At 41.2% G+C, this 19350-nt stretch overlaps 1 protein-coding gene across 6 annotated transcripts in view; it reads right to left on the bottom strand.

The window, feature by feature from the left end:
- Positions 1 to 19350, bottom strand: part of VGLL3 (vestigial like family member 3) — a 266967-nt gene that overhangs the window by 238252 nt on the left and 9365 nt on the right. For 3 of the 6 annotated variants that reach the window (XM_090059622.1, XM_090059643.1, XM_090059653.1), the window contains exons 2-3: positions 17581 to 17836; positions 8528 to 9028 (exon numbers count right to left, since the gene is read on the bottom strand). In XM_090059622.1, the coding sequence (XP_089915748.1) occupies positions 8528 to 9028; positions 17581 to 17836 (757 nt within the window). The remainder of the gene's footprint in view (positions 1 to 8527; positions 9029 to 17580; positions 17837 to 19350) is intronic. The other 3 variants (XM_090059667.1, XM_090059659.1, XM_090059632.1) reach the window with 2 other exon arrangements.

Genomic DNA, 19350 nt, shown 5'->3' with positions numbered 1-19350 from the left:
GCTTTGCACTGGCAGGCTGACCCATGGGGCCCCATGCCAGCCAGGGCTGCTCCACCCAAGCTCCACATGTTACACCTGAATAAACTGCAGAGATTATTGCTCTGGAGTTAATTGCTTCTGGGTATACATTCAACTGTTGCACCCAGGAGCAATTAACTCCAGAGCAATAAGCTCTACAGTTTATTCAGGCACCATAACTGCATGTATAGATGTGCTCACAGTGAAACTAAAGACTACTGGTCTCCAAATTCAAGGCCCAACTGCCCAGATCAAGACAGAACCCCAAATGCTGCCATTCCACTGGCTGCAATAATTCATTAGAGATTAAGATGGTAACCATCTGCCCAATTTTACAGCTTTACCACTGGGTTTTCATTGTTCCCTTAGGTAGACAAAGCTTGGGCATTCAGAAGCTAAGACACTTATCAATCTGGGGGAATTTATTAGGAAGACATTGTCGCGGTGTTTAGATGGCAACTTTTGTATCCTTGGAACAAAGATTGTAAATAATAGTTTTGTTTTTTGTCAAGTTACTTCAATAACAGCTGGTGTAATTTTGTATTATTTTTCCCCTCCTATTTGAAAATATATATATACACACACACAAGAGGGAGTCATAAGACAAGTATAAACAACTAAGAGGATAAGGAAATCATTAAGCGCCCAAGTACTAAGAGATAGAAAGAAACACTAAAAGTGGATGTGAGGGAGAAAGAGTTAATATGGCTCCAGCTGGCTTAGAAAGAAAAAATATCTGTTAAAGAGGACATAAGTTTGTTGGCAGAGTGCAGTAGCAGGGGGCTAGCTCATTGATTGGACACCTTTCCACTAGATGACTTTGCAGTGAATAGACAGAAATTCTAACGGTTGACACGCCATAAAAATGAAGCCCAGGCAACGACTGAAAACAAATTAACAAGTAAGGCTGCCTTAAAAATCTTGGTCATAGAACAGTTTATATCCCTTTTTTTTCCATTATCTTCCCATCTCTTTTATTTCAGCACAATCCGCACTCCTAACAGTATGTTGTCCAAGTCTGGCCATACTTATGACCAACAGTGCTTTAATTAACAATGTGGTGTAAGAGCAAATACTTTTCCTTCTTATAAAACTGTCCTCGCTTGTATGGCATGACTCAGTATTTCCACATTTGTTGAAAACTATCTACGAAACATCAGCATTTCAGTTAATTATCGCTGTTACTTCGAAGAAATCTAGCTAACAAGTAAAAGGTGTTGAATTTCTGGCAGGTGTACATGGAAGCCACTCTGTTAACGACAATGAGCTGCTTTCACCCAAACAGACCCTGCATTTGACACAGTAACTACTCCCCAAATTCATGATGCATTTGGCAGCTGGAAAAGGAGACAGAGGCCACATTTAATTTGCCTTAATTTATCATCATGGCTAAATCTTTAATATAAAGGCACAGCCAACAGATATGCCAAAGTCCTATCCAGTGTGCTGTGCGCATACTTTAGTTACAGGAAGCCTTTTTGTCTATTCCCATCATATATGTACATCACAAGTCACCCTCATGGCCCGCTCTTCTGTATAGTCCTGTATTAGTAGACCCTGGATAAACAGACCTAGTATGATTCTGCTCTACAGGCAAGTGGATAAACAGAGTAAGGGATGCCCACAAACCACATGTGCATCTGTTTCCTGATGCACTAAGAGGTTTGGAGGACTGGGTATCTGTACCTTCACCAGGGTTTGGGGACCATGGAAGCCACCATTTAAATGAAACAGCATGGTAACAGTTAAGAGGCCCTACAGACTGAGGTTGGCTGAGGATTCCCTCATATTTTGGATTTAGGTTTGCTCAACCTGCAAATGAACAAAAGAATTTAGTCCAAAGACAGAGACCTTATGGCTTAAGCAACATCCTCTCTATCCATACATTATGATCCACAGCAAATCCTAAAGAGAGTGATCTACTAGAGCTTAATCCAAAGCTTATTGAAAAAAATCAATAGAGTAGAGAATCACACAACGAGTTGTATATAAAATACCCCAGCTACCAAGCTGATTTCTGTCAAGGAAAAATCTTAAGTTTGGCGCTGCCATCACAGGGAGTTGAAACTACAGCCAGGCCCCCAGAATGTGCCCTCTGGGTGACCTGGAGGCTTGTCAATCACAGAGCATGAGGCAATCTGATCTAATGCACTTGCTCAGTTCACTGACTGCATGATGTAATTTGACTAGAAATTTCTCTGTGAAGAGCGTTCTGATTGGCCACTAAATTCTTATAAAAGGTTTGCGAGCTGCCACCTGGGTGTGGTGAGGTAGTGTGTGTTTTGGAGGAGAGACTGTGCTCGATCCTGTGAGCAGAGGCTGCCTTTGCAGAGACTGTCTCACAGGGAGAGAACGATCCTGTGAGCAGAGGCTGCGGATGGCAGGGACTGTGAGGCGCAAGCAGAGGCTGAGGACGGCGGGTGGAGTGACTCGTCTTTTTGATCTCGGTTACGGGACTGTTTGGCTTCGATTTTGACTTCGGCTTACTTCGTTCCGGCTTCTCATCTCCGACCTCGGTTTACGGACTGTCTTTTGGACTGTTACAGTTTTTGTTGTTTGTTATTCCGTTCATGAGCTGTTGACCAGCCCTGGGACTAGCTAGTGGGCAGCCGCACCTATCCCTCAGGGCATAGAAAACAAGGGCTCGCTAGTGAACCCTGTGGGCCAACAGACCCCTTTGTTGTTCTCTATACTGTAACCGAAGAAATATCTGAGCCTCCGCTTCCCAAGCGTGAGTAAATAAATCATCTTTGTTTAAACTTCCTGTACAGCTCACACTCCACTGCCGCTAATCCCACCTGTTCATATTCCAATTGCCACCCCGGCCCACCGTGACCTTGGGGCCCGATTCACTCGGTGTTCAGTTACCCCGACAATTTCCTTCAGATTTTATGGCTTAGGCACCTGAGCTAGGGTCCTACTCACCAGAGCTACAAGTTTAGTATTCATTTGTATTAAAAAAAGAAGAAGAAAAAAAAAAGGAGTGAAGTGAAATTCATAGAGAAGTTAATTTTCAGCACAATATGTGAAAATTAAGCTCCACGTCATAGGAGTCAGGTACATAGTCCATATCCATCAAATTAAGTGAATCCACATAAGTGCAAACAGATGTATCATGCTGAGATCAATACTTTACTGAATCATTGTTCACTGAGCTAACAACGTTCCGAATCATAAATTCCCCAGCTATTGATAATATGCAAAGGAATCCCCTCTTCGTGACTTTAACTTCTGATGTATGCCAGCATTATCCACTCATGAGATCAGAAGTCTGACTTAGCACAGCAGAACTGGTAAAATTACAGAGTAGTCTCCTCTGGTGATCAGAACACTCACATTCAACATAATTCATCATGAGGAATTTTACAAATGTTTTTATAATTGCATGTGACAAGAGCACAAGAAATGTGGCCCACACTAAATATTAAGCAAAGAAGAATTGCTTACATATCTGTATGGCTCTGGAAAGTAAGAGCTAAAATGAAGACCAAATGATTTTTTTTATATTCATAATTTAAAGCTCATGGAATGTGACACATTGGCAGTTCTAGAAGTTGATGGATTTTAGTCAAAGAGATGCAAGCAGAAACAGCCAGAATCCAAGCTTTCCTTCCAATATGGCCCAACCCATCCTCTGGAAGGACTACCTATAAGTGAAGTTAGTATGTTCTTCATAGCCATTCAGTTCTTAGGGCCTTGCTATACCTTGCACATTATCAGATGCTGACTGATGTTCACGTTAGTTTGGGTTTAGAGCAGTTACATGTTCAGGTAAAAAGCTTTCTCTGACTATCTCCAACCTGCAGCTTTGACTTGCCACTAGAGGGCTGGTGAGCTGGGGCCTGACTAGGAGCTACAGCTGTGAGCTGTCCATACAGAACAGGAGGGTGAGGGGAAGGGACTAGGAATGTGAAAGTTTAAACATTTAAATGAGAAGTATATTTATACTGGTAATGCATCACTGGCTAATATTTAGCATGGGGTACAATCCAGCAGGAAGGGAAGCAGTGCGGTGCCTCAGGAACAGGAAGATGGCAGGATAGGCTAGGAGGGATGGAAAGATGAGTGAGCAGAAAGGGGATGGAAAAGGAGGGAGAAGGGCAAAGGTGGGGACCTAAAACCCATAACTAGTCTACTCCCTCTTTCCCAATGCACTGGCAGCTGCAGTGATCTGGGAAAGCCCCTCACCTGCTGCTGCTGCCCAGGGCTTCACATGGGCTGGGTTGTCTGGCAGGGCTTAATGTTACCTCTTCCCCACCCATCAAGGGCCCCAGGGACAGTGTCCCAGCAGCAGCTGTGTCCTAGTGAGTCTTTGCACAGCCCACCCAGATTCCTGCGCTGCTTAGGACAGGTGGCTGCGGCTCCTTCTGCCGCAGTGGGGTGGGGCAGGGTAGGCAGCGGCCCAAGGCTCCAAATTCCCCAGCCAGGACTAGATATGCATTATCAGCTAACTATTTAATCACTATATTTAGAGGTGGAAAAATGGATATTTTTTAAATGATATTTACATCCCTAGAAGGGACACTACATCCTGGGATACTGGAAAACTGAAACTTGGGTGGCTTATCTCTGGGGAGTGGCCACACATTCGTGGAACATGAGTTGGGTAACAGGGATCAGAGATAAACCTGCCCTGGAATGGCATAATTTTAAGCCACACAAAGGCAGCTTAAAACTCGTTTACATGTCTTAATGCGTCAACAATCCAGAGTTTAAGAGCTCCCTGAGCCACCTAAAATTAATATGCAACAAAGACCTTATGCTCTCTACTGACACAGTCAGCATGGATGCCAATTGGTGCTGAGTGTAATAAAATTCTGTGCAATGTAGAAATTTACCCACTATGAACTGATCTTTGTGTAGGGACTAGGTTGAGTCATGATGCTATGACATGCAATGCAAATACTGCAATACAATCCTAGACCTAGTGCCTACTGATTTGTTACTCTGTGCTCCCCAATCTTGGGTCTATAAAGAGTTTAATACAAAACTGAAGACATTCCAGCAAATCTGTACTATTATATTTACAGTACATGGCATTCTGAATACTAAAAATATTTGGTTGTTTTAATCTTGATATTTCTGCAAAAAAGATAACTCACAATTTTCCATCTTTTTCACTGTTTACTTGAGTGTTGGGCATAGGTCAGAAATTATGGTTCAGGCTCTCTCCATTGCCTCAATTTATAGTCAACTATAACTATGCTAAGTCCATTTATACATATGCAGCCAAAATTATCCATGTATACCTGTACCTGTGCACAAGGAATTTATACAAAATTAAGGCAGGGAAGAATCAAGGCCCTAAGAATTCACAAAGGAGGTACTGAGCAGTACAATCTATTTCAGTATTTATCACCATATTATTAAAGAAAAAAAGAGTGATAACAACTGATTAGAAATACAAATTCAAATAAACATGAAGTGGATAAACTAAATTGCCACCAACTTTATGGAAGGAAAAAAAAAAAAGGATCAGAAGCTTTACAGGAGTCCATACCCTACTCCTTAAATGGCTTTCCTGATCTATGGTTCCTGAAATAACTCCTGAGTCAACTGTCTGACTTCATGACTAGGAATCTTGGAATTACTTTCATACTGGATCAGCTCACTGGTCCATCACTGGCAATAGCTTTTACTTCAGAGCCAGGTGAAATCCTCCCATTAACTTAACTTGCCAGAATTCATGTCCCATGAGGAGGGAATAATTTGTTCCCAATCTTGACAGATTATCAGTTTACAACCCAGAGCATAAAATTAAATTACCCTTATATCATGTACACAGCTGCAAATGTTATTAATGGGCATAAAATTGTCCAGTCCTTTTAAAAATCTTGTTATGCCATTTTCCTTAATTTCTTGAGGCAGCAAGCAGCACTGTTTGCTTATAAGATGCAGAGAGCAGAATGTGTAGCTAACATTTGCTGGTTTACTAATGCTAACAAAGATAAAAAATGAGAGAGAGACATTTTGCACTTGACCTTAATTAAAGTGAGGTTTCTGTTTCATGCTATTTTGAGTAGGAAGTAACCCAACGGTATGTTCAGTCAGAGACAGATTCATAAATTTCTAGAGTCGGAAGAGACCTGGTCGATCACCGGGTCCGACGCCCTGCTCCAGGCAGGAAAGAGCACTGGGGTTAGTTAACCCCAGACAGATGCCTGTCTAATCTCCTCTTGAACACCTCCAGGGTAGGGGAGATCACCACCTCCCTTGGAAGCCCATTCCATATTTTGGCAACCCCCACCATAAAGAATTTCTTCCTTTGTCCAATCTCAATCTGTTCTCCTCCAGTTTGTGGCCATTACTTCTGGTAACCCCAAGGAGTGCCCTGGTAAACAGTGTCCCCTATTCCCTGCTGGCCCCTCCTTTCCCCCCCCACCCCCCAATGAGTTTGTAGGCAGCCACAAGATCGCCTCTCACCCTTCTCTTGTGGAGGCTGAAGAGATTCAGATCCCTCAGTCTGTCTTACCTGCAGGCCCTCAACCATACGCGCGGCCCTCCTCTGAATGCTCTCATGGTTACCCACATCCCTCTTGGAGTACCACGTCCAGTTTTGGGCACCACACTTCATCTGTGGCTTCACCAATACTGCATAGGTCCTCTGGGACCTGCCCCAAGTTCCATGAGTGCTCAAACAGCTGCACCAATAGTTCTGCTATGTTATGAGCCAATTCTTTTAGTACCCTTAGGTGAAGATCGTCAGGGTCTCTTGACTTAAATACATCCAACCCTTCCAAGTGCCCTTTCACTAGGTCAGTGCTAACCATTGGTGGATTGGTATTACTCTCACTCCAGACTAAAGACTCATTGGGAGGTGCATTTGTATCAGTGTCCAGGAAAACAGAGGCCAAGAAATTATTTAAGAGCTCTGCTTTTTCCATGCTATCAATTACAAGTTGCCCTAGTCCATTCTGTAGTGGTCCTATGTTACCCTGCGCTTTCTTCCTGCTCCCAATGTACTTAAAGAAGGACTTTGTTATCCTTAATCTCTGTTGCCAACTTGAGTTCCGTATCCGCTTTGGCCTTCCTCGCTGCTTCCCTGCAAATGCGAGCCAAGTAGGTATACTCCTCCTTGGTGGCTGCCCCCTGCTTCCATAGACTGTAGGCCTCTTTTTTCCTCTGAAGGCTCCTGGATTTCCCTGCTCAGTCAAGAAGGTTTCTTGGCTCTTTTGCCTCCCTCTGCATGTAGTGGGATGGTATCCCTCTGTGCCTGTAGCATCAGTCCCTTGAGGAACACCCACCCTTCTTGGACCCCCATCTCACAGATGCGATCACCCCTCAGTCCCACCCTAACCAATCTCCTGAGCTTGTTCAAGTTGGCCTTCCTGAAGTCTAGCACTACTGTCCTACTATGCGTCTTTGCCACCTTATGTCAGATAGTGAATCCTATCACCTGGTGGTCACTATCCCCTAGGTTACCTTGTACCTGTAGCTCCCCCACCAAGTCCTCCCCTGAGGCCAGCACCAAGTCAAGTAAGGCATCTCTCCTAGTGGGACTGCATACCTCCTGTGTTAGATGCAGGTCCTGTATGCAGGTTAAGAATCTATGCGAACAGGCAGACCTGGCCAACTGCTCCTCCCAGCAGATGTCTGGGTAATTTAGGTCACCCATAACAGCTAGGTCTTTTGAGCATGCTGCCTTTGAGATGTTTTGAGAATTCTAGGTATAACTCTACCCCCTGGTGTGGGGGTCTGTAGTAGACCCCCACTATCAAGTTCCTTTCACCCCTACCCCCTTGTAATCTGACCCATAGGACTGCAATTTGCCTGTCCTCTGTCCCATCTTTAGTACAGAGGATGTATAATGTTCCCTAACATATAGGGCAACACCCCTGCTCGTTTCCCATACTCCTACCATTACTATAGAGACACCTAAGTCCCCTGATAGCTGCCCTTAGTATTCCCCTATCCTGATTCTTAGTGGGCCCTTTAGTATTTCCCGCCTGTTCTTTATTCCCCTCGACACACTAAACAAAACAATAATTCTTACTTCAAACTCTACAACACTCAGCTAGAGTTTTGTATATCCACTCACACTGAAATCCAGACAAACACCTCAAGGAAAGGAGGTGAAAGAACCTAAGATTTTTTTAGTGATATGGTTGCATGTATAAGACCCCAGAAATAACAGCAAAGTTTGCTTAGCTGCTAGTAGAAAAGATATCAGATAAATACGCACCGAAAAAGGAACGGGACAACAGTACAACTGACCTGAGCATACTATAAGTTACCAGTCAATGTCCTGCCCAGAGGATGCAATACAGCTGCAACCAGTGATGCTGAACTGCTAATGAAACTGAAGCTCTGTACAGTAAGGGGACAGCCTGTGAGCTATGTTGTTAGTGGCATTCTAAACACAGCTTTTCAGTGCTCATGGGGAGAAAGTCACACCCCAAGATATCATTTAAAAAACCAATATGAAGGCCAGTTTAATTACTTAGAGTCTGTTTAGTTATTCAAAATATTTCCTGTTACACCAGCCATGGAGATAAGCAAACTGCATTACCTGTGTCAAAACCAAAACTTGGTACTATGTCCACTGTTCCGTGAAAGGCTCCAGCCCATGCTGAGGTAGCACTGGTGACAGCAGTAGGGTCTGTCTTTGTCACGTCACACTGCGGAGCAGGAATCCTGGCTGCACGTACTGAAGGCATCAGCAGGGATCCATATCGGGGGTCATGGTGTGAGCTGGGGTGATGATGGTGCATGTGTGGATGGGGGTGATGGCGATGCATGTACACATCATGCATGTGTGCATATGAAGGGCTCACCTGAGATGTTAAAGGATAATGCCAGGAATCTGATGCAGCAGGAGGAGGAGGCGGGGCAGTGTGATGAAGGCTGTGTCCTGGCCAGCTGCTAGGATCTGCTGTTGGGAAGGTGCTTGATGCAGTAACGGGGAAGTCAGGATGAACTCCACTCAAACATGGTGGAGGTGGAGGTTGATAGGAGCCAGTCCAAAATGAAGTTGGAAAACTGCTCCGTTGACTTGAAACCATTGAGCTCTCTGGAAGGGAAGAGAAGAAGGTTGGAGTAACATTGCATTTACTCAAATACAAGCTGAGATTTTTTCCAGAATTAGCTTCTCATTTTACATTTGCATGCAAGGGAACCTCATTAAATACACTGCCTATCATTAAACTGCTGCCAAAAGTAGCATGTGCTCAGTAATGGAAGCCAGCTCTGAAGTTGATTAAATGCAGTCAACACCAAGAAGGACTATAACACGACCCATATTGGGCAAACATACTGATGGATACCTACCACAAAAATAGATTAATACAGCCTATCTAAATAAAATAGGTATTAGTGCCCATTGCACACAGTCACCCTCAGCACCAACTCTTTCAAGTCATGGTGAACCGCTACATTTTGAGTTCCTCTTCACTCTCACAGATGAGCTGTGCCTTTCTTTCCTATTTCCAATTATTTCCGTTTCTTCACCAGCCTTACATGTGTGGCAAACATCATCAAACAGGCCTCTAAATGGTTCATACAGGATCCCTCTGAGTGTGGGGCTAATTAGCACAGGGATCCTTTGTTTTGTGGGGAGGAGGTATCTGAAGTGCTGAGATATAAAAGGTCAGCATGGCTTGAAATGCTGTTGACTCTGCAAGGACCCAGCCCAATGAACTATATGGTAAATCATGAGCCTTTTGGCTTTGGACTAATATCATGCATAGTTTCTACAATATATAAGAAGGTATATATAAGAAGTTCAGTTTAAAAGTGCTAAAACATACTTTGCTAAAACCTGAAGCAATTTCCAAACAGGTAATATGTATCAATTCTGGATGAAAGAAGTCTGTGGGTACCCATAGTCATGCAGATTATTACAGGCATGTTTATTTTGAAGTCAGTGTTTTCAAATTTGCCCCTCACTTCTATGTGCTGAGGGATATTAGGGTCTGACAGTAAAGGGGCTACAGGGGGAAGAAACTGTGGGGGAGGGGCAGATTTAAAGGGGGCTACCTGACCCCTCGCAGATTTATTTTCCCTGATGTAGCAGTGGGAAGGGGGCAAATTCAAGGCTAATCTACAATAATTAGATTCTACTTAACAAATTAATATTTTCCCATATATAGAATCTAGTTATTGAGGGCTTGCCTTATATTCAAGTAAATATGGTATATTTTAAATGACATCATTTAGTTTGAATTTGACCTCCTGTATAATAACAGACTATGGAATCTCCCTTAGTAATTTCTGCATCAAACTCAAAACTTGTTTGAGCTACAATATATAAATTTCAAAAAACATTCAGCCTTAATTTAAAAAACTTCACGATAGTTAATGCTACTCTTTCAGTATAATTTCTCCCCCAAGGCTTGTGAATAAAGAGATGCACTTGATTTAAGCATTTGCTACTTGTTTTTGTATGTGACTAATACCCTGGGCCAGATTTTGTTCCAACAACAGGTGCATAAATGGACCGGCACCTAAATGCAATACTATTCAACTCTACTCTAGTTCCTGAAAAACTGTTAAAACAATGGGTAGGTGAGTTTTCCTCCCACCCACTGCTTTCTTATGACTCAATATTAAGGATAAAATAGAGGCTGTTACAAAAGTAGACAGCCTAATGAGTATTCAGATACTCAAGCAGAGTGAACAGAATTGCATGTAGGCTCCTAGGTCCTCCTATATGTGCAATACATGTAGTAGAATCTGGCCCATATAAATTTTAATTGATTAAGTGTTTTTATTGACGGGATCAAGCCTAATACATATTGAATTACAGAATTCAAAAGTGGTCTCACATCCAATATGATTTTGGTCACTGCACAGTCAACAAAACTGACCATGGAAAATAAATGTTTTCGTGTTTTATGTCCCCTTCCAGTAGAATTACTGACAGAGATTGCAACTTGTCACATACTTTTGGGTAAAGCTCCATCTATAAAACAACTTTAAACAGAATAAACTATTTAATGGGAAGTAGATTAAGTCTTCAATAAAAGACCTATGTGCTTTCGCAATATGGATTCAATATGTGCATGTTTAAACCCAATTCAATGCCATTGTATTATGACATCGTATTTTTAAAAGTCCATCTTTCCAAGGAGTGGTAAGTGGGTTTGAACTGTGGTAAGAAAATGAACACCTCCAGAATCCTGGCTTCCTAGTCAAAAGTCCTGTTTTAAAAAGTCTTCCATCCTGATATATTCCCCAATTTAAATAGAATTTTTTGGTCAAAGATGGAAATGTTAAAATTCAGGACTTTAGCCTGAACGGAGATACCAAAATCATAAAAATACCCCATGGAGAAAATAAAGATAGGGAAAGTTTTATGTAGGATCAGTTAGGGAATCCTCCTAAACCATATAAAGTCTGCAAAACTATTTATACGATTTGACAAAAAAATGACCTTTATTTTATTTTTTTAACAAGCAACTGCAGGAAAAAAAGACTTGGGTGCAGACATCTTTAAGAATGAATGTGTGCTTCCAAACCCATTAATCTGAACTTTGTTTCCTTTAAACAAAAATGTCCTTGAAACATAAAAACTATAAAAATGCTTTGTCTGTCTGACTGCATCACTATAACATATTTATGGGTCTGACTCAAAATCCATTAGAATCAATGGGAGTCTTTTTGTCGCCTCCAACAGGATTTGAATCTGGCCACTTTAGCCAATTGAATATGAATAACTTCTAATACTGATATTTTCTTTGGCAAACACATTTTGGTTTTGTACATAAAAGTTACCTTCATACCAAACTGCTTCAAATGTTAAAAGGCTATCTAATAAAATACAACTCTGTGTCTTTATTTTAAAAGTGTGATTCAGTTTTCTGTAATAAACTTTTCTAGCACCTCATACTAGAGGATCTCAAAGTACTTCAGCAATTTTGCTTACCTACACCTTGCATCATTCCTCTGAAATAGGTATTATCCCCCATTTTACAAATAGGCAAAAAGAGTGCAAATAAACTGCCTACAGACTTGGTAACAGACTTCGAGCGGGGAAAGGGAAGGAGATGGTAGACTTTCACTTCCAAAGTATTCAGGACAATCTAGTTAACATAGTATATTTGGACTTCAAAAAGCCTTTGACAAGGTCCCTCATCAGAGGCTCTTAACTAAATTAGGTAGTCACAGGATTACAGGGAAAGTCCACTTGTGGGTTAAATGTTGGTTTAAAGATAGAAACCAAAGAGTGAGTATACATAAGTTTTCAGGATGGAAAGAAATAAACAGCAGGGTCTCCTAGCGATTTGCATTGGGACCTCTGCTATTTAACATATTCATAACTAATCTGGAAAGTAGTGAGGTGGGCAAATTTGTAGATGACCAAAAAATTATTCAAAGTGGTAAAGACCAAAGCAGACTAAGCAACTACAGAAGGATGGTTGAGCAAATGCCAGTTGAAATTCAATGCAAGTAAGTATAAAGTAATGCAGGTGGGCAAAAAAACCCCCAAACTATACCTGCAACGTTTGGCTCTTACCACACAGGAAAGAGATACAAGACTCCTTGTGGACACTTCACTGAAAACATCGGCTCAGTCCTCAGCAGCCATCAGAAAAGCAAAAGTAAATGGTAGGGATTATTAAGAAGGGGATTTTAAACCAAACTGAAAGCATCATTATGCCCCTTCCTATATCCATGGTGAATTCACACCTTGAATACTGTCCCCAGTTCTGGTCCTCAGAAAAGATATAGAAGGACTAGAGAAGGTACAGAGAAGAAGGGCAACAAAGATGATTAATGTTACGGAGGTGCTTCCATGTGAGGAGAGGCTAAAGTGGCCAGGCCTAATCAGTTTAGAAAAAGAAACACTTAAGGGGGGACATGATAAGGGCTTACAAAATACTAAGTGTCAAAAGAAAGGAAATAGGGATTTATTATTTACTGGTCTCACAATATAACAACTAGGGATTACAAAACACAACTAGTAGGTAGTATGTTTAAAGTTATCAAAAGGAAGTTCTTTTCCACACCATGTGCAATTCAAGTATGAAACTCATTGCCACAAGATGTTTTGGCAGCTAACCGTTTAGCCCAATTCAAAAAAGGACTGGAAAAAAATTCTTGGAGGAAAGGGGCATCAGTAGCTACTGATAATGGGAGTTAGGCATGCAGCTTCTGAGCTAGAACTTCCTATACCTTAAATGCTGGAGGCTGCAAGTGAGGGAGGAAGAGTGGAAAAAATCCCTGGTCATGCCCAGTTCACTCTCCCCTTCAGCATCCACTGAGACACAGGATACTGGGCAAGATGGATCTATGGTCCAACCCACTAAAAGGCAATTCTTATATCCTTTGCTCTCACCACGGATACAACCTTCCTTTCGATTAAAACAGAGCTCAGCACTCTGTACCCAGTACCTTATCTTTATTTTCAGTAGAAATTGTTACAAACATTATAGTGACTTTCAAGGCAGAGAAGCTCCAGAGATGAATCACCTCAAAAAACAAGACCCTTAAGCAAAGAAATTGTTGTTTAACCACTCAGTTAATGTTATTAGCAATACGGTAAGAGCCTTCAACCAGCATATTTGTGAATATGAATTACAGGCCATATTGACAAAGTCAGCTAGACACACAATTGTTCTAAATTGAGTCTGAAGTATAAAAAACACGTGTTTGATTCTCTCAGTCTAGTTCCTACTGAACAAGAGCCTGTTTTATAAAACCCATTACCTGTGGCAGCACTTGGCTCTTGCTGTCCCTTCAATTGCAATGCCAAGTGGTAAATGGGACAAGAAGTTCTCTTGGGGACAAGGTAGTCCCTACTGCACACAGTAAAAGAATATTGACAAGGCAATTTAAACTCCCCTACTCATTCTTTTCATCTTATGTGCATAAAAAAGAATCCTGCCCAGCAAGCCTATCAAACAGCATTTTTTTTGCAGGCACTAAATGTATGATACCATCAACAAAAGTGTCCATTACATATTGTATCAACCTCCAAGTTGAACCACAGCCAACTATAGCACACATGAGGATATGTATTTCCATTATAGTTGCAGATTTTGTAAGGTGGGGGGGAAAGAAGAATCCTCAAGTATGGTCAATAGTTTTTGCCAGTGCTACATTATAAAAGGTACACAGGTAAGAGCCTAAGTCCTATGGGGACATTTTAATAATGAGAAAACTATCTGGGTAGAGGAGGTGTTACTTTAACCATTCAGTGCTATCAACTTTGACGCTGACCCTACAAAAAGAAAATAATACACCAAGTAACTTAAATTGGTCTTCATAAAAAATGAAATAAAACAAAAGCATGGTCAAGAAACATACTATAGTTACCACAACCATTTCCTATTCTGTGGGGGAGGCCAGAGGTTGCAATCTCTCAGGTACTACAGTGATAACTAACTGCAATTCTTAACTATTTAGTAGTGGCCAACATGAAGTGCATTGCACTGAAAACATGCCACAGTATGCGTGCTAGGAAGAAAATGGTTTATAAAGTGTTCTGTAGTTACTGCTATAGTGATTCTTTATTAGCAACTTGGATGACGGGGTGAAGAGCAGCCTATTTAAATTTGTAGACAAGAGCACGATTTGGGGTGAGGTGGGCATGCTAGAAGGGAAGGACAGATTACAGTAGGGCAGTAAGAACCAGCAGCATACCTATAGGCTGGGGAACTCCCTTCTCAAAAGCACAGTAGCAGAAAGAGATTTTGGAGCCATTATCAACTCCAAGATGAACATGGGCCGACAATGCAAGAACACAGTCAGTAGGGCTAATCGTACCTTGTCCTGCATCCACAGGTGTATCTCAAACAGGTCCAAGGAGGTGATACTCCCCCTCTATGCAGCACTGGTCAGGCCGCAGCTGAAGTACTGCGTCCAGTTCTGGGTGCCGCACTTCAGGAGGGATGTGGACAGCATTGAAAGGGTCCAGAGGAGGACCACTGGCATGATCAGGGGGCAGCAGGGCAGGTCCTACAAGGAGAGGCTACGGGACCTGAACCTGTTCAGCCTTTGCAAGAGAAGGCTGAGGTGGGACCTAGTGGTTGTCTATAAAAAACTTATTAGGGGGGACCAGCAGGGTTTGGGAGAGACCTTGTTCCCCCGAGCGCCTCCCGAAGTAACAAGAAATAACCGCCATAAGTTGCTAGACAGTAGGTTTAGACGAGACATCAGGAGGCGCTACTTCACTGTCAGGGCAGCTAGGATCTGGAACCAACTTCCAAGAGAAGTGAAGTGGTGCTCGCTCCTACCCTGGAGATCTTTAAGAGGAGGCTCACCGTTTATCTGGCAGGGGTCATTTGAGCCCAGTTCTCTCCTACCCAGGGCAGGGGGTGGACTAGAAGATCTACAAGTTCCCTTCCAACCCTACATCTATGAATCTATGAAAAGGAAAAAATATATTTGAATTATGAAAGAAAATGGGGGAAAAATAGCACTAAATTCTAAAAACTTTTCCAAAGCTTAGATTTCAGTTTATTTTAACTGTATGGAAAGTTTGAAGAATCTGTATTATTTAATTTGTCAAGGATAAAAAGAAAAATCAAAGGTTTGACCCTGGGTACTAACTTTCTTAAAAGATCAATTTTAAAAATGAGTAATATAAACAACTATACTTTTTTTTTTTGCAAATGCATTTGGTATGTAAAAGAATAATTGATGCCACACACACACAAGTTGAACAGTTGAATACCTTAAGTCAAAACATAGCTAACCTAATCTATGGAATCACAAATGGCACCTCCATCATGAATTCAGGTGAAAAAGTAGAAGGATAATATTATTATCCTTCTTTCAGGATACAAGACAAATAATCCAACAAAAGAATAATATGCAACCTGCTCCTACCCACTTCCACAATTTTTCTGCATCTTTCCGAAAGGCAATAATAAATGCAAATTATCAACTTCCTAAGAACATGGAGTCTATATAAAGCAATATACATGTGCTGCACTGAGCCTCTTTAACCTTAACAAATGGACACTGAAGCAGCTGAATGACTTTCCCTCTTCCTTTTTTTCAAGCTGCTCTGTTTTAGACATTAGTTTGGCCATGACAAAATCCATTTCAGCCTTTTATCTTGAAAAACAAATATGCTCTTCATTCTCTGGGAGTGCGAACTACAGGATCTAGGGCACCTGGAATGCATGAAGAGCCTAGGGGGCAGGTAAAACCTCTTGCAAATCCCAGGAATACTTTCATACCACAGGGTTCTCTGCATCATGGGGAATTGTGAGTCAGGCATTCTTATTTGGGCTATTATCTGTCCCTTCAGAGCCCCAAGGGGAACCAGGGGAGACATCTTAGAGAAAAGTGCATGGAGATACATGATGCCACAGAAATTATAGGCTTTTCCTCTTCTTCAGTGTACGATGTACAAGATTTCTATGCAAAGAGTCCTCTCTACTCACTGTTTGGGCAGTAGCATGATCATATTTGTATAATATTTATAGCTCATCTGGAAGGACACACTAGCCATTTCCAAATACGTGATCTTTCTTTGTAACAGTGAGGTTGATCCCACTCCTATTCAAGTCTGTTCAAGTTAAAGTTCTCCTATTTAAGCTAATGGAAAAGCACCCATTCACTTTAATAATGCAGGGTTAAACCATAAATCCCTTGAGCTCCCCAGCCATTTTTGTTGCCCTTTGCTTCACACCCTCTTATTTGTTAATGTCTTTCTGGAAAGAAGATCATTTTGTATTATTTCTCTTTTCGCAGTGAAGTTCAAAATTCCTCTGTCTGTTTATCATCTGCAAGTGCTCCCTATTCAAGCTCATTCAGCAAGTTCTGTTTGTTGAATGATCCACTGGTCTCTGTGGTATCTTAACCTCCCCAACTTGATACACTTGTTAATGAACTTTTGCCTACAGTCCTTCTGCCAACTTATAGTCCATATAATTATAGAATGACTTCAATTACAATTCATTCAATCCATTACATTTTTGAGAGATTGCATAAAACAGTCCCTCTCTTTTTACAAAAATCAAATATCTCTCTGGCTCTTTTTCCATTCACTAATTTTGTAATTCTCCAAAAACAAGCTGGTTTGGTAGCCAGAATTACTGCTTATCTATCTAGAGACATGTGCCTCCTATCTGTTACTATAGTGTTTGGCTGCCTTACAATCTCTAATGTACTTATGCTTACAACACTCCTCTTAAGTACTGTATTATCCCCACTTGATGAAGGGGAATAGAGCCACTGAGACCCTGACTGTCTGTGGCATAGCAAGGAAATGGATGTGGGTCTTCTGACTTCCTGGCTAACATCATAACAATTAGCTCATCCTTCCTTTAACCTCTGGGGCCAAATTTTTCACAACAAGGGGGTGAAAGTTATACCTCTGTTCTTTCAGTAGTTCCCATAATGGCTGGTGCTGGTCCCTCAGAGACCTCATCTTGAAGCAGTGAGCATCAGGTGAATTTAAAGAGCCAACTTCCTCCAGACCTTTGATTCTTGCTCCCTACTTGTCACTCTTAGCCACTGACTTCCAAGAAATTCCTTGCTGCTTCCCTGAAGACCAAGGGGATATTTCTACCACCACCACAGATGCAAGATTCCAGCAGGAACACAGTGTTTGCAGTCATGAAACAGGTTAAGCTAAACAACACAAGGTTAAACTCTTGTTTTTCTTACCTCTCCATAAAGGACTCAGACCTGCTTTGCTTTTTAAAAGGGCAGTTTCTGGGTTGAAGTTGCTGGCTTGGCTCAAAGCTCTTGAGAAGTGCTCATCCACTACTGAACCAATGTCTCCCTGGAAGTAAGTGAAAAGGACACAGCGAGAGTTAAGGTACTCCATCTCAGCAGGCTGGTCTTTCTCATCTTCCTCTTGTTTGCTGGGAAGGGTCACCTCCAGAGATTCTTGCATCTTGGCATACACTGCTAACTTCTTCTGGGATTAAAGAAAAAACACAACAAGAAAGTGGCAATCAATAGTGAAAGTCATTGGAAGCACAGAACCCCATGTCCTCAAAGAATCATTTTAAAGAAGCTGAAGCTTCATTTCATTGTCTTGCATAAAACTGGGCAAGCAAGGGGAAATGTTCCCAAACAGTCATTAAAATTTTTGATCCTGTTATTAAATTGGAGAAGTGTTGAAAACTTTCTACACAAGTCACTTAAAAGTATTACTTCCTCAATCCAAATTGTTCACTTTAGAATAGTTTCTTCCACCTCTACCACCTTACCCTGCAAGTACTAGCAGTATGGAAGTAGTCAGGAGGACTACATTTGGGATAGACTGCTATTGCATTAGAGTGAGGCAACAGAATCTGGTCCTTTGCAAGAAGTTTCATAGCACAAAGTAATGTCACTGACAGCAATGAGAAACCCAATTTTTGTTTAAATCATGCAAGCCTGTGGACAAAATACCGATGTGTAAAAACCAGAAAAGTCACAATAATGACCCCAAATCAGAAATAGTGAAACAAATGATTGGGGGGAGAAGGGGAAAGCATTGGGAAAAAGACAGCTACAAGAAATATATGGCATAAGCCTGTGAATAGCTAGTCCAAACCCTTTTCTCTCTCAAATCAAACTAAAATATCAAAATAAATGCGTGTAAAGATCCATTTTGCACGGAACATATTTTTCAGATGTTCCACTTTACAACTGTTTTCACAGAAAGTTCACCACAACAGGCAGGCTGCAGCAGCTCTCAGCCGCAGTCAGCCATTTCAACCCCCAGCTCTACACGCTCACAGCTTCAGCAAAACACGAGCATGAGTGAAGCATACATTCAATGAGCACTTCAGGACTTGATAGCTTCTTTTAAAAATACACCTCGACTCATCTTTTATGATTTGCTTGGAAACATTTTAGTGCCATCAGTATTTCCACAAGTTTATAGCTTCTCCTCTTTCGTGAGTAGTTAGGTAACACATTTCTCATTCCTGAACAGTTCATAAGTTTTCTTCTATACAATAAGCATACTTGATTTATTAAGCATTTCATGTAATTGGCAGACTTCTACAATGTAGTGTACTATTGAAGCCCTTGACATTTGGCTGTTAAAACATACACACAGTCACTGTGAAATAAGCTAGAAAACACAAGAAAATCTTTTTAATAATAAATGATTACTAGAAGAGGCAGATAGTGAAAACTTGTTCATTGCAATGAAGCTAACTAATATTGCAATTAACAAACCTATGTACCTGAGATGACCACAAGTCTATTATAACATAAACTCACTGCAAAACTTAATCTTGGTTTATATCATTAAGATAGTTTCATTGCTGAATACTGACACAAAGTAATATTCAAAAAAATTATATTATGTTGTTCAAAGCTGTATGATGAATATAAACTATAGGTTGCTTATTTTGTCAGTCTGAGGATATTATATACCTTTGGAAATTAAAATCTGAATCATATTGAATACAGAGAAAGTCCCATTTTTGTAGT

The sequence above is a fragment of the Crocodylus siamensis genome, chromosome 1 (assembly GCF_052110815.1).
Source record: "Crocodylus siamensis isolate JL-2025a chromosome 1, ASM5211081v1, whole genome shotgun sequence".
Classification (NCBI taxonomy): domain Eukaryota; kingdom Metazoa; phylum Chordata; order Crocodylia; family Crocodylidae; genus Crocodylus; species Crocodylus siamensis.
This window is presented reverse-complemented; position numbering and strand designations above follow the sequence as displayed.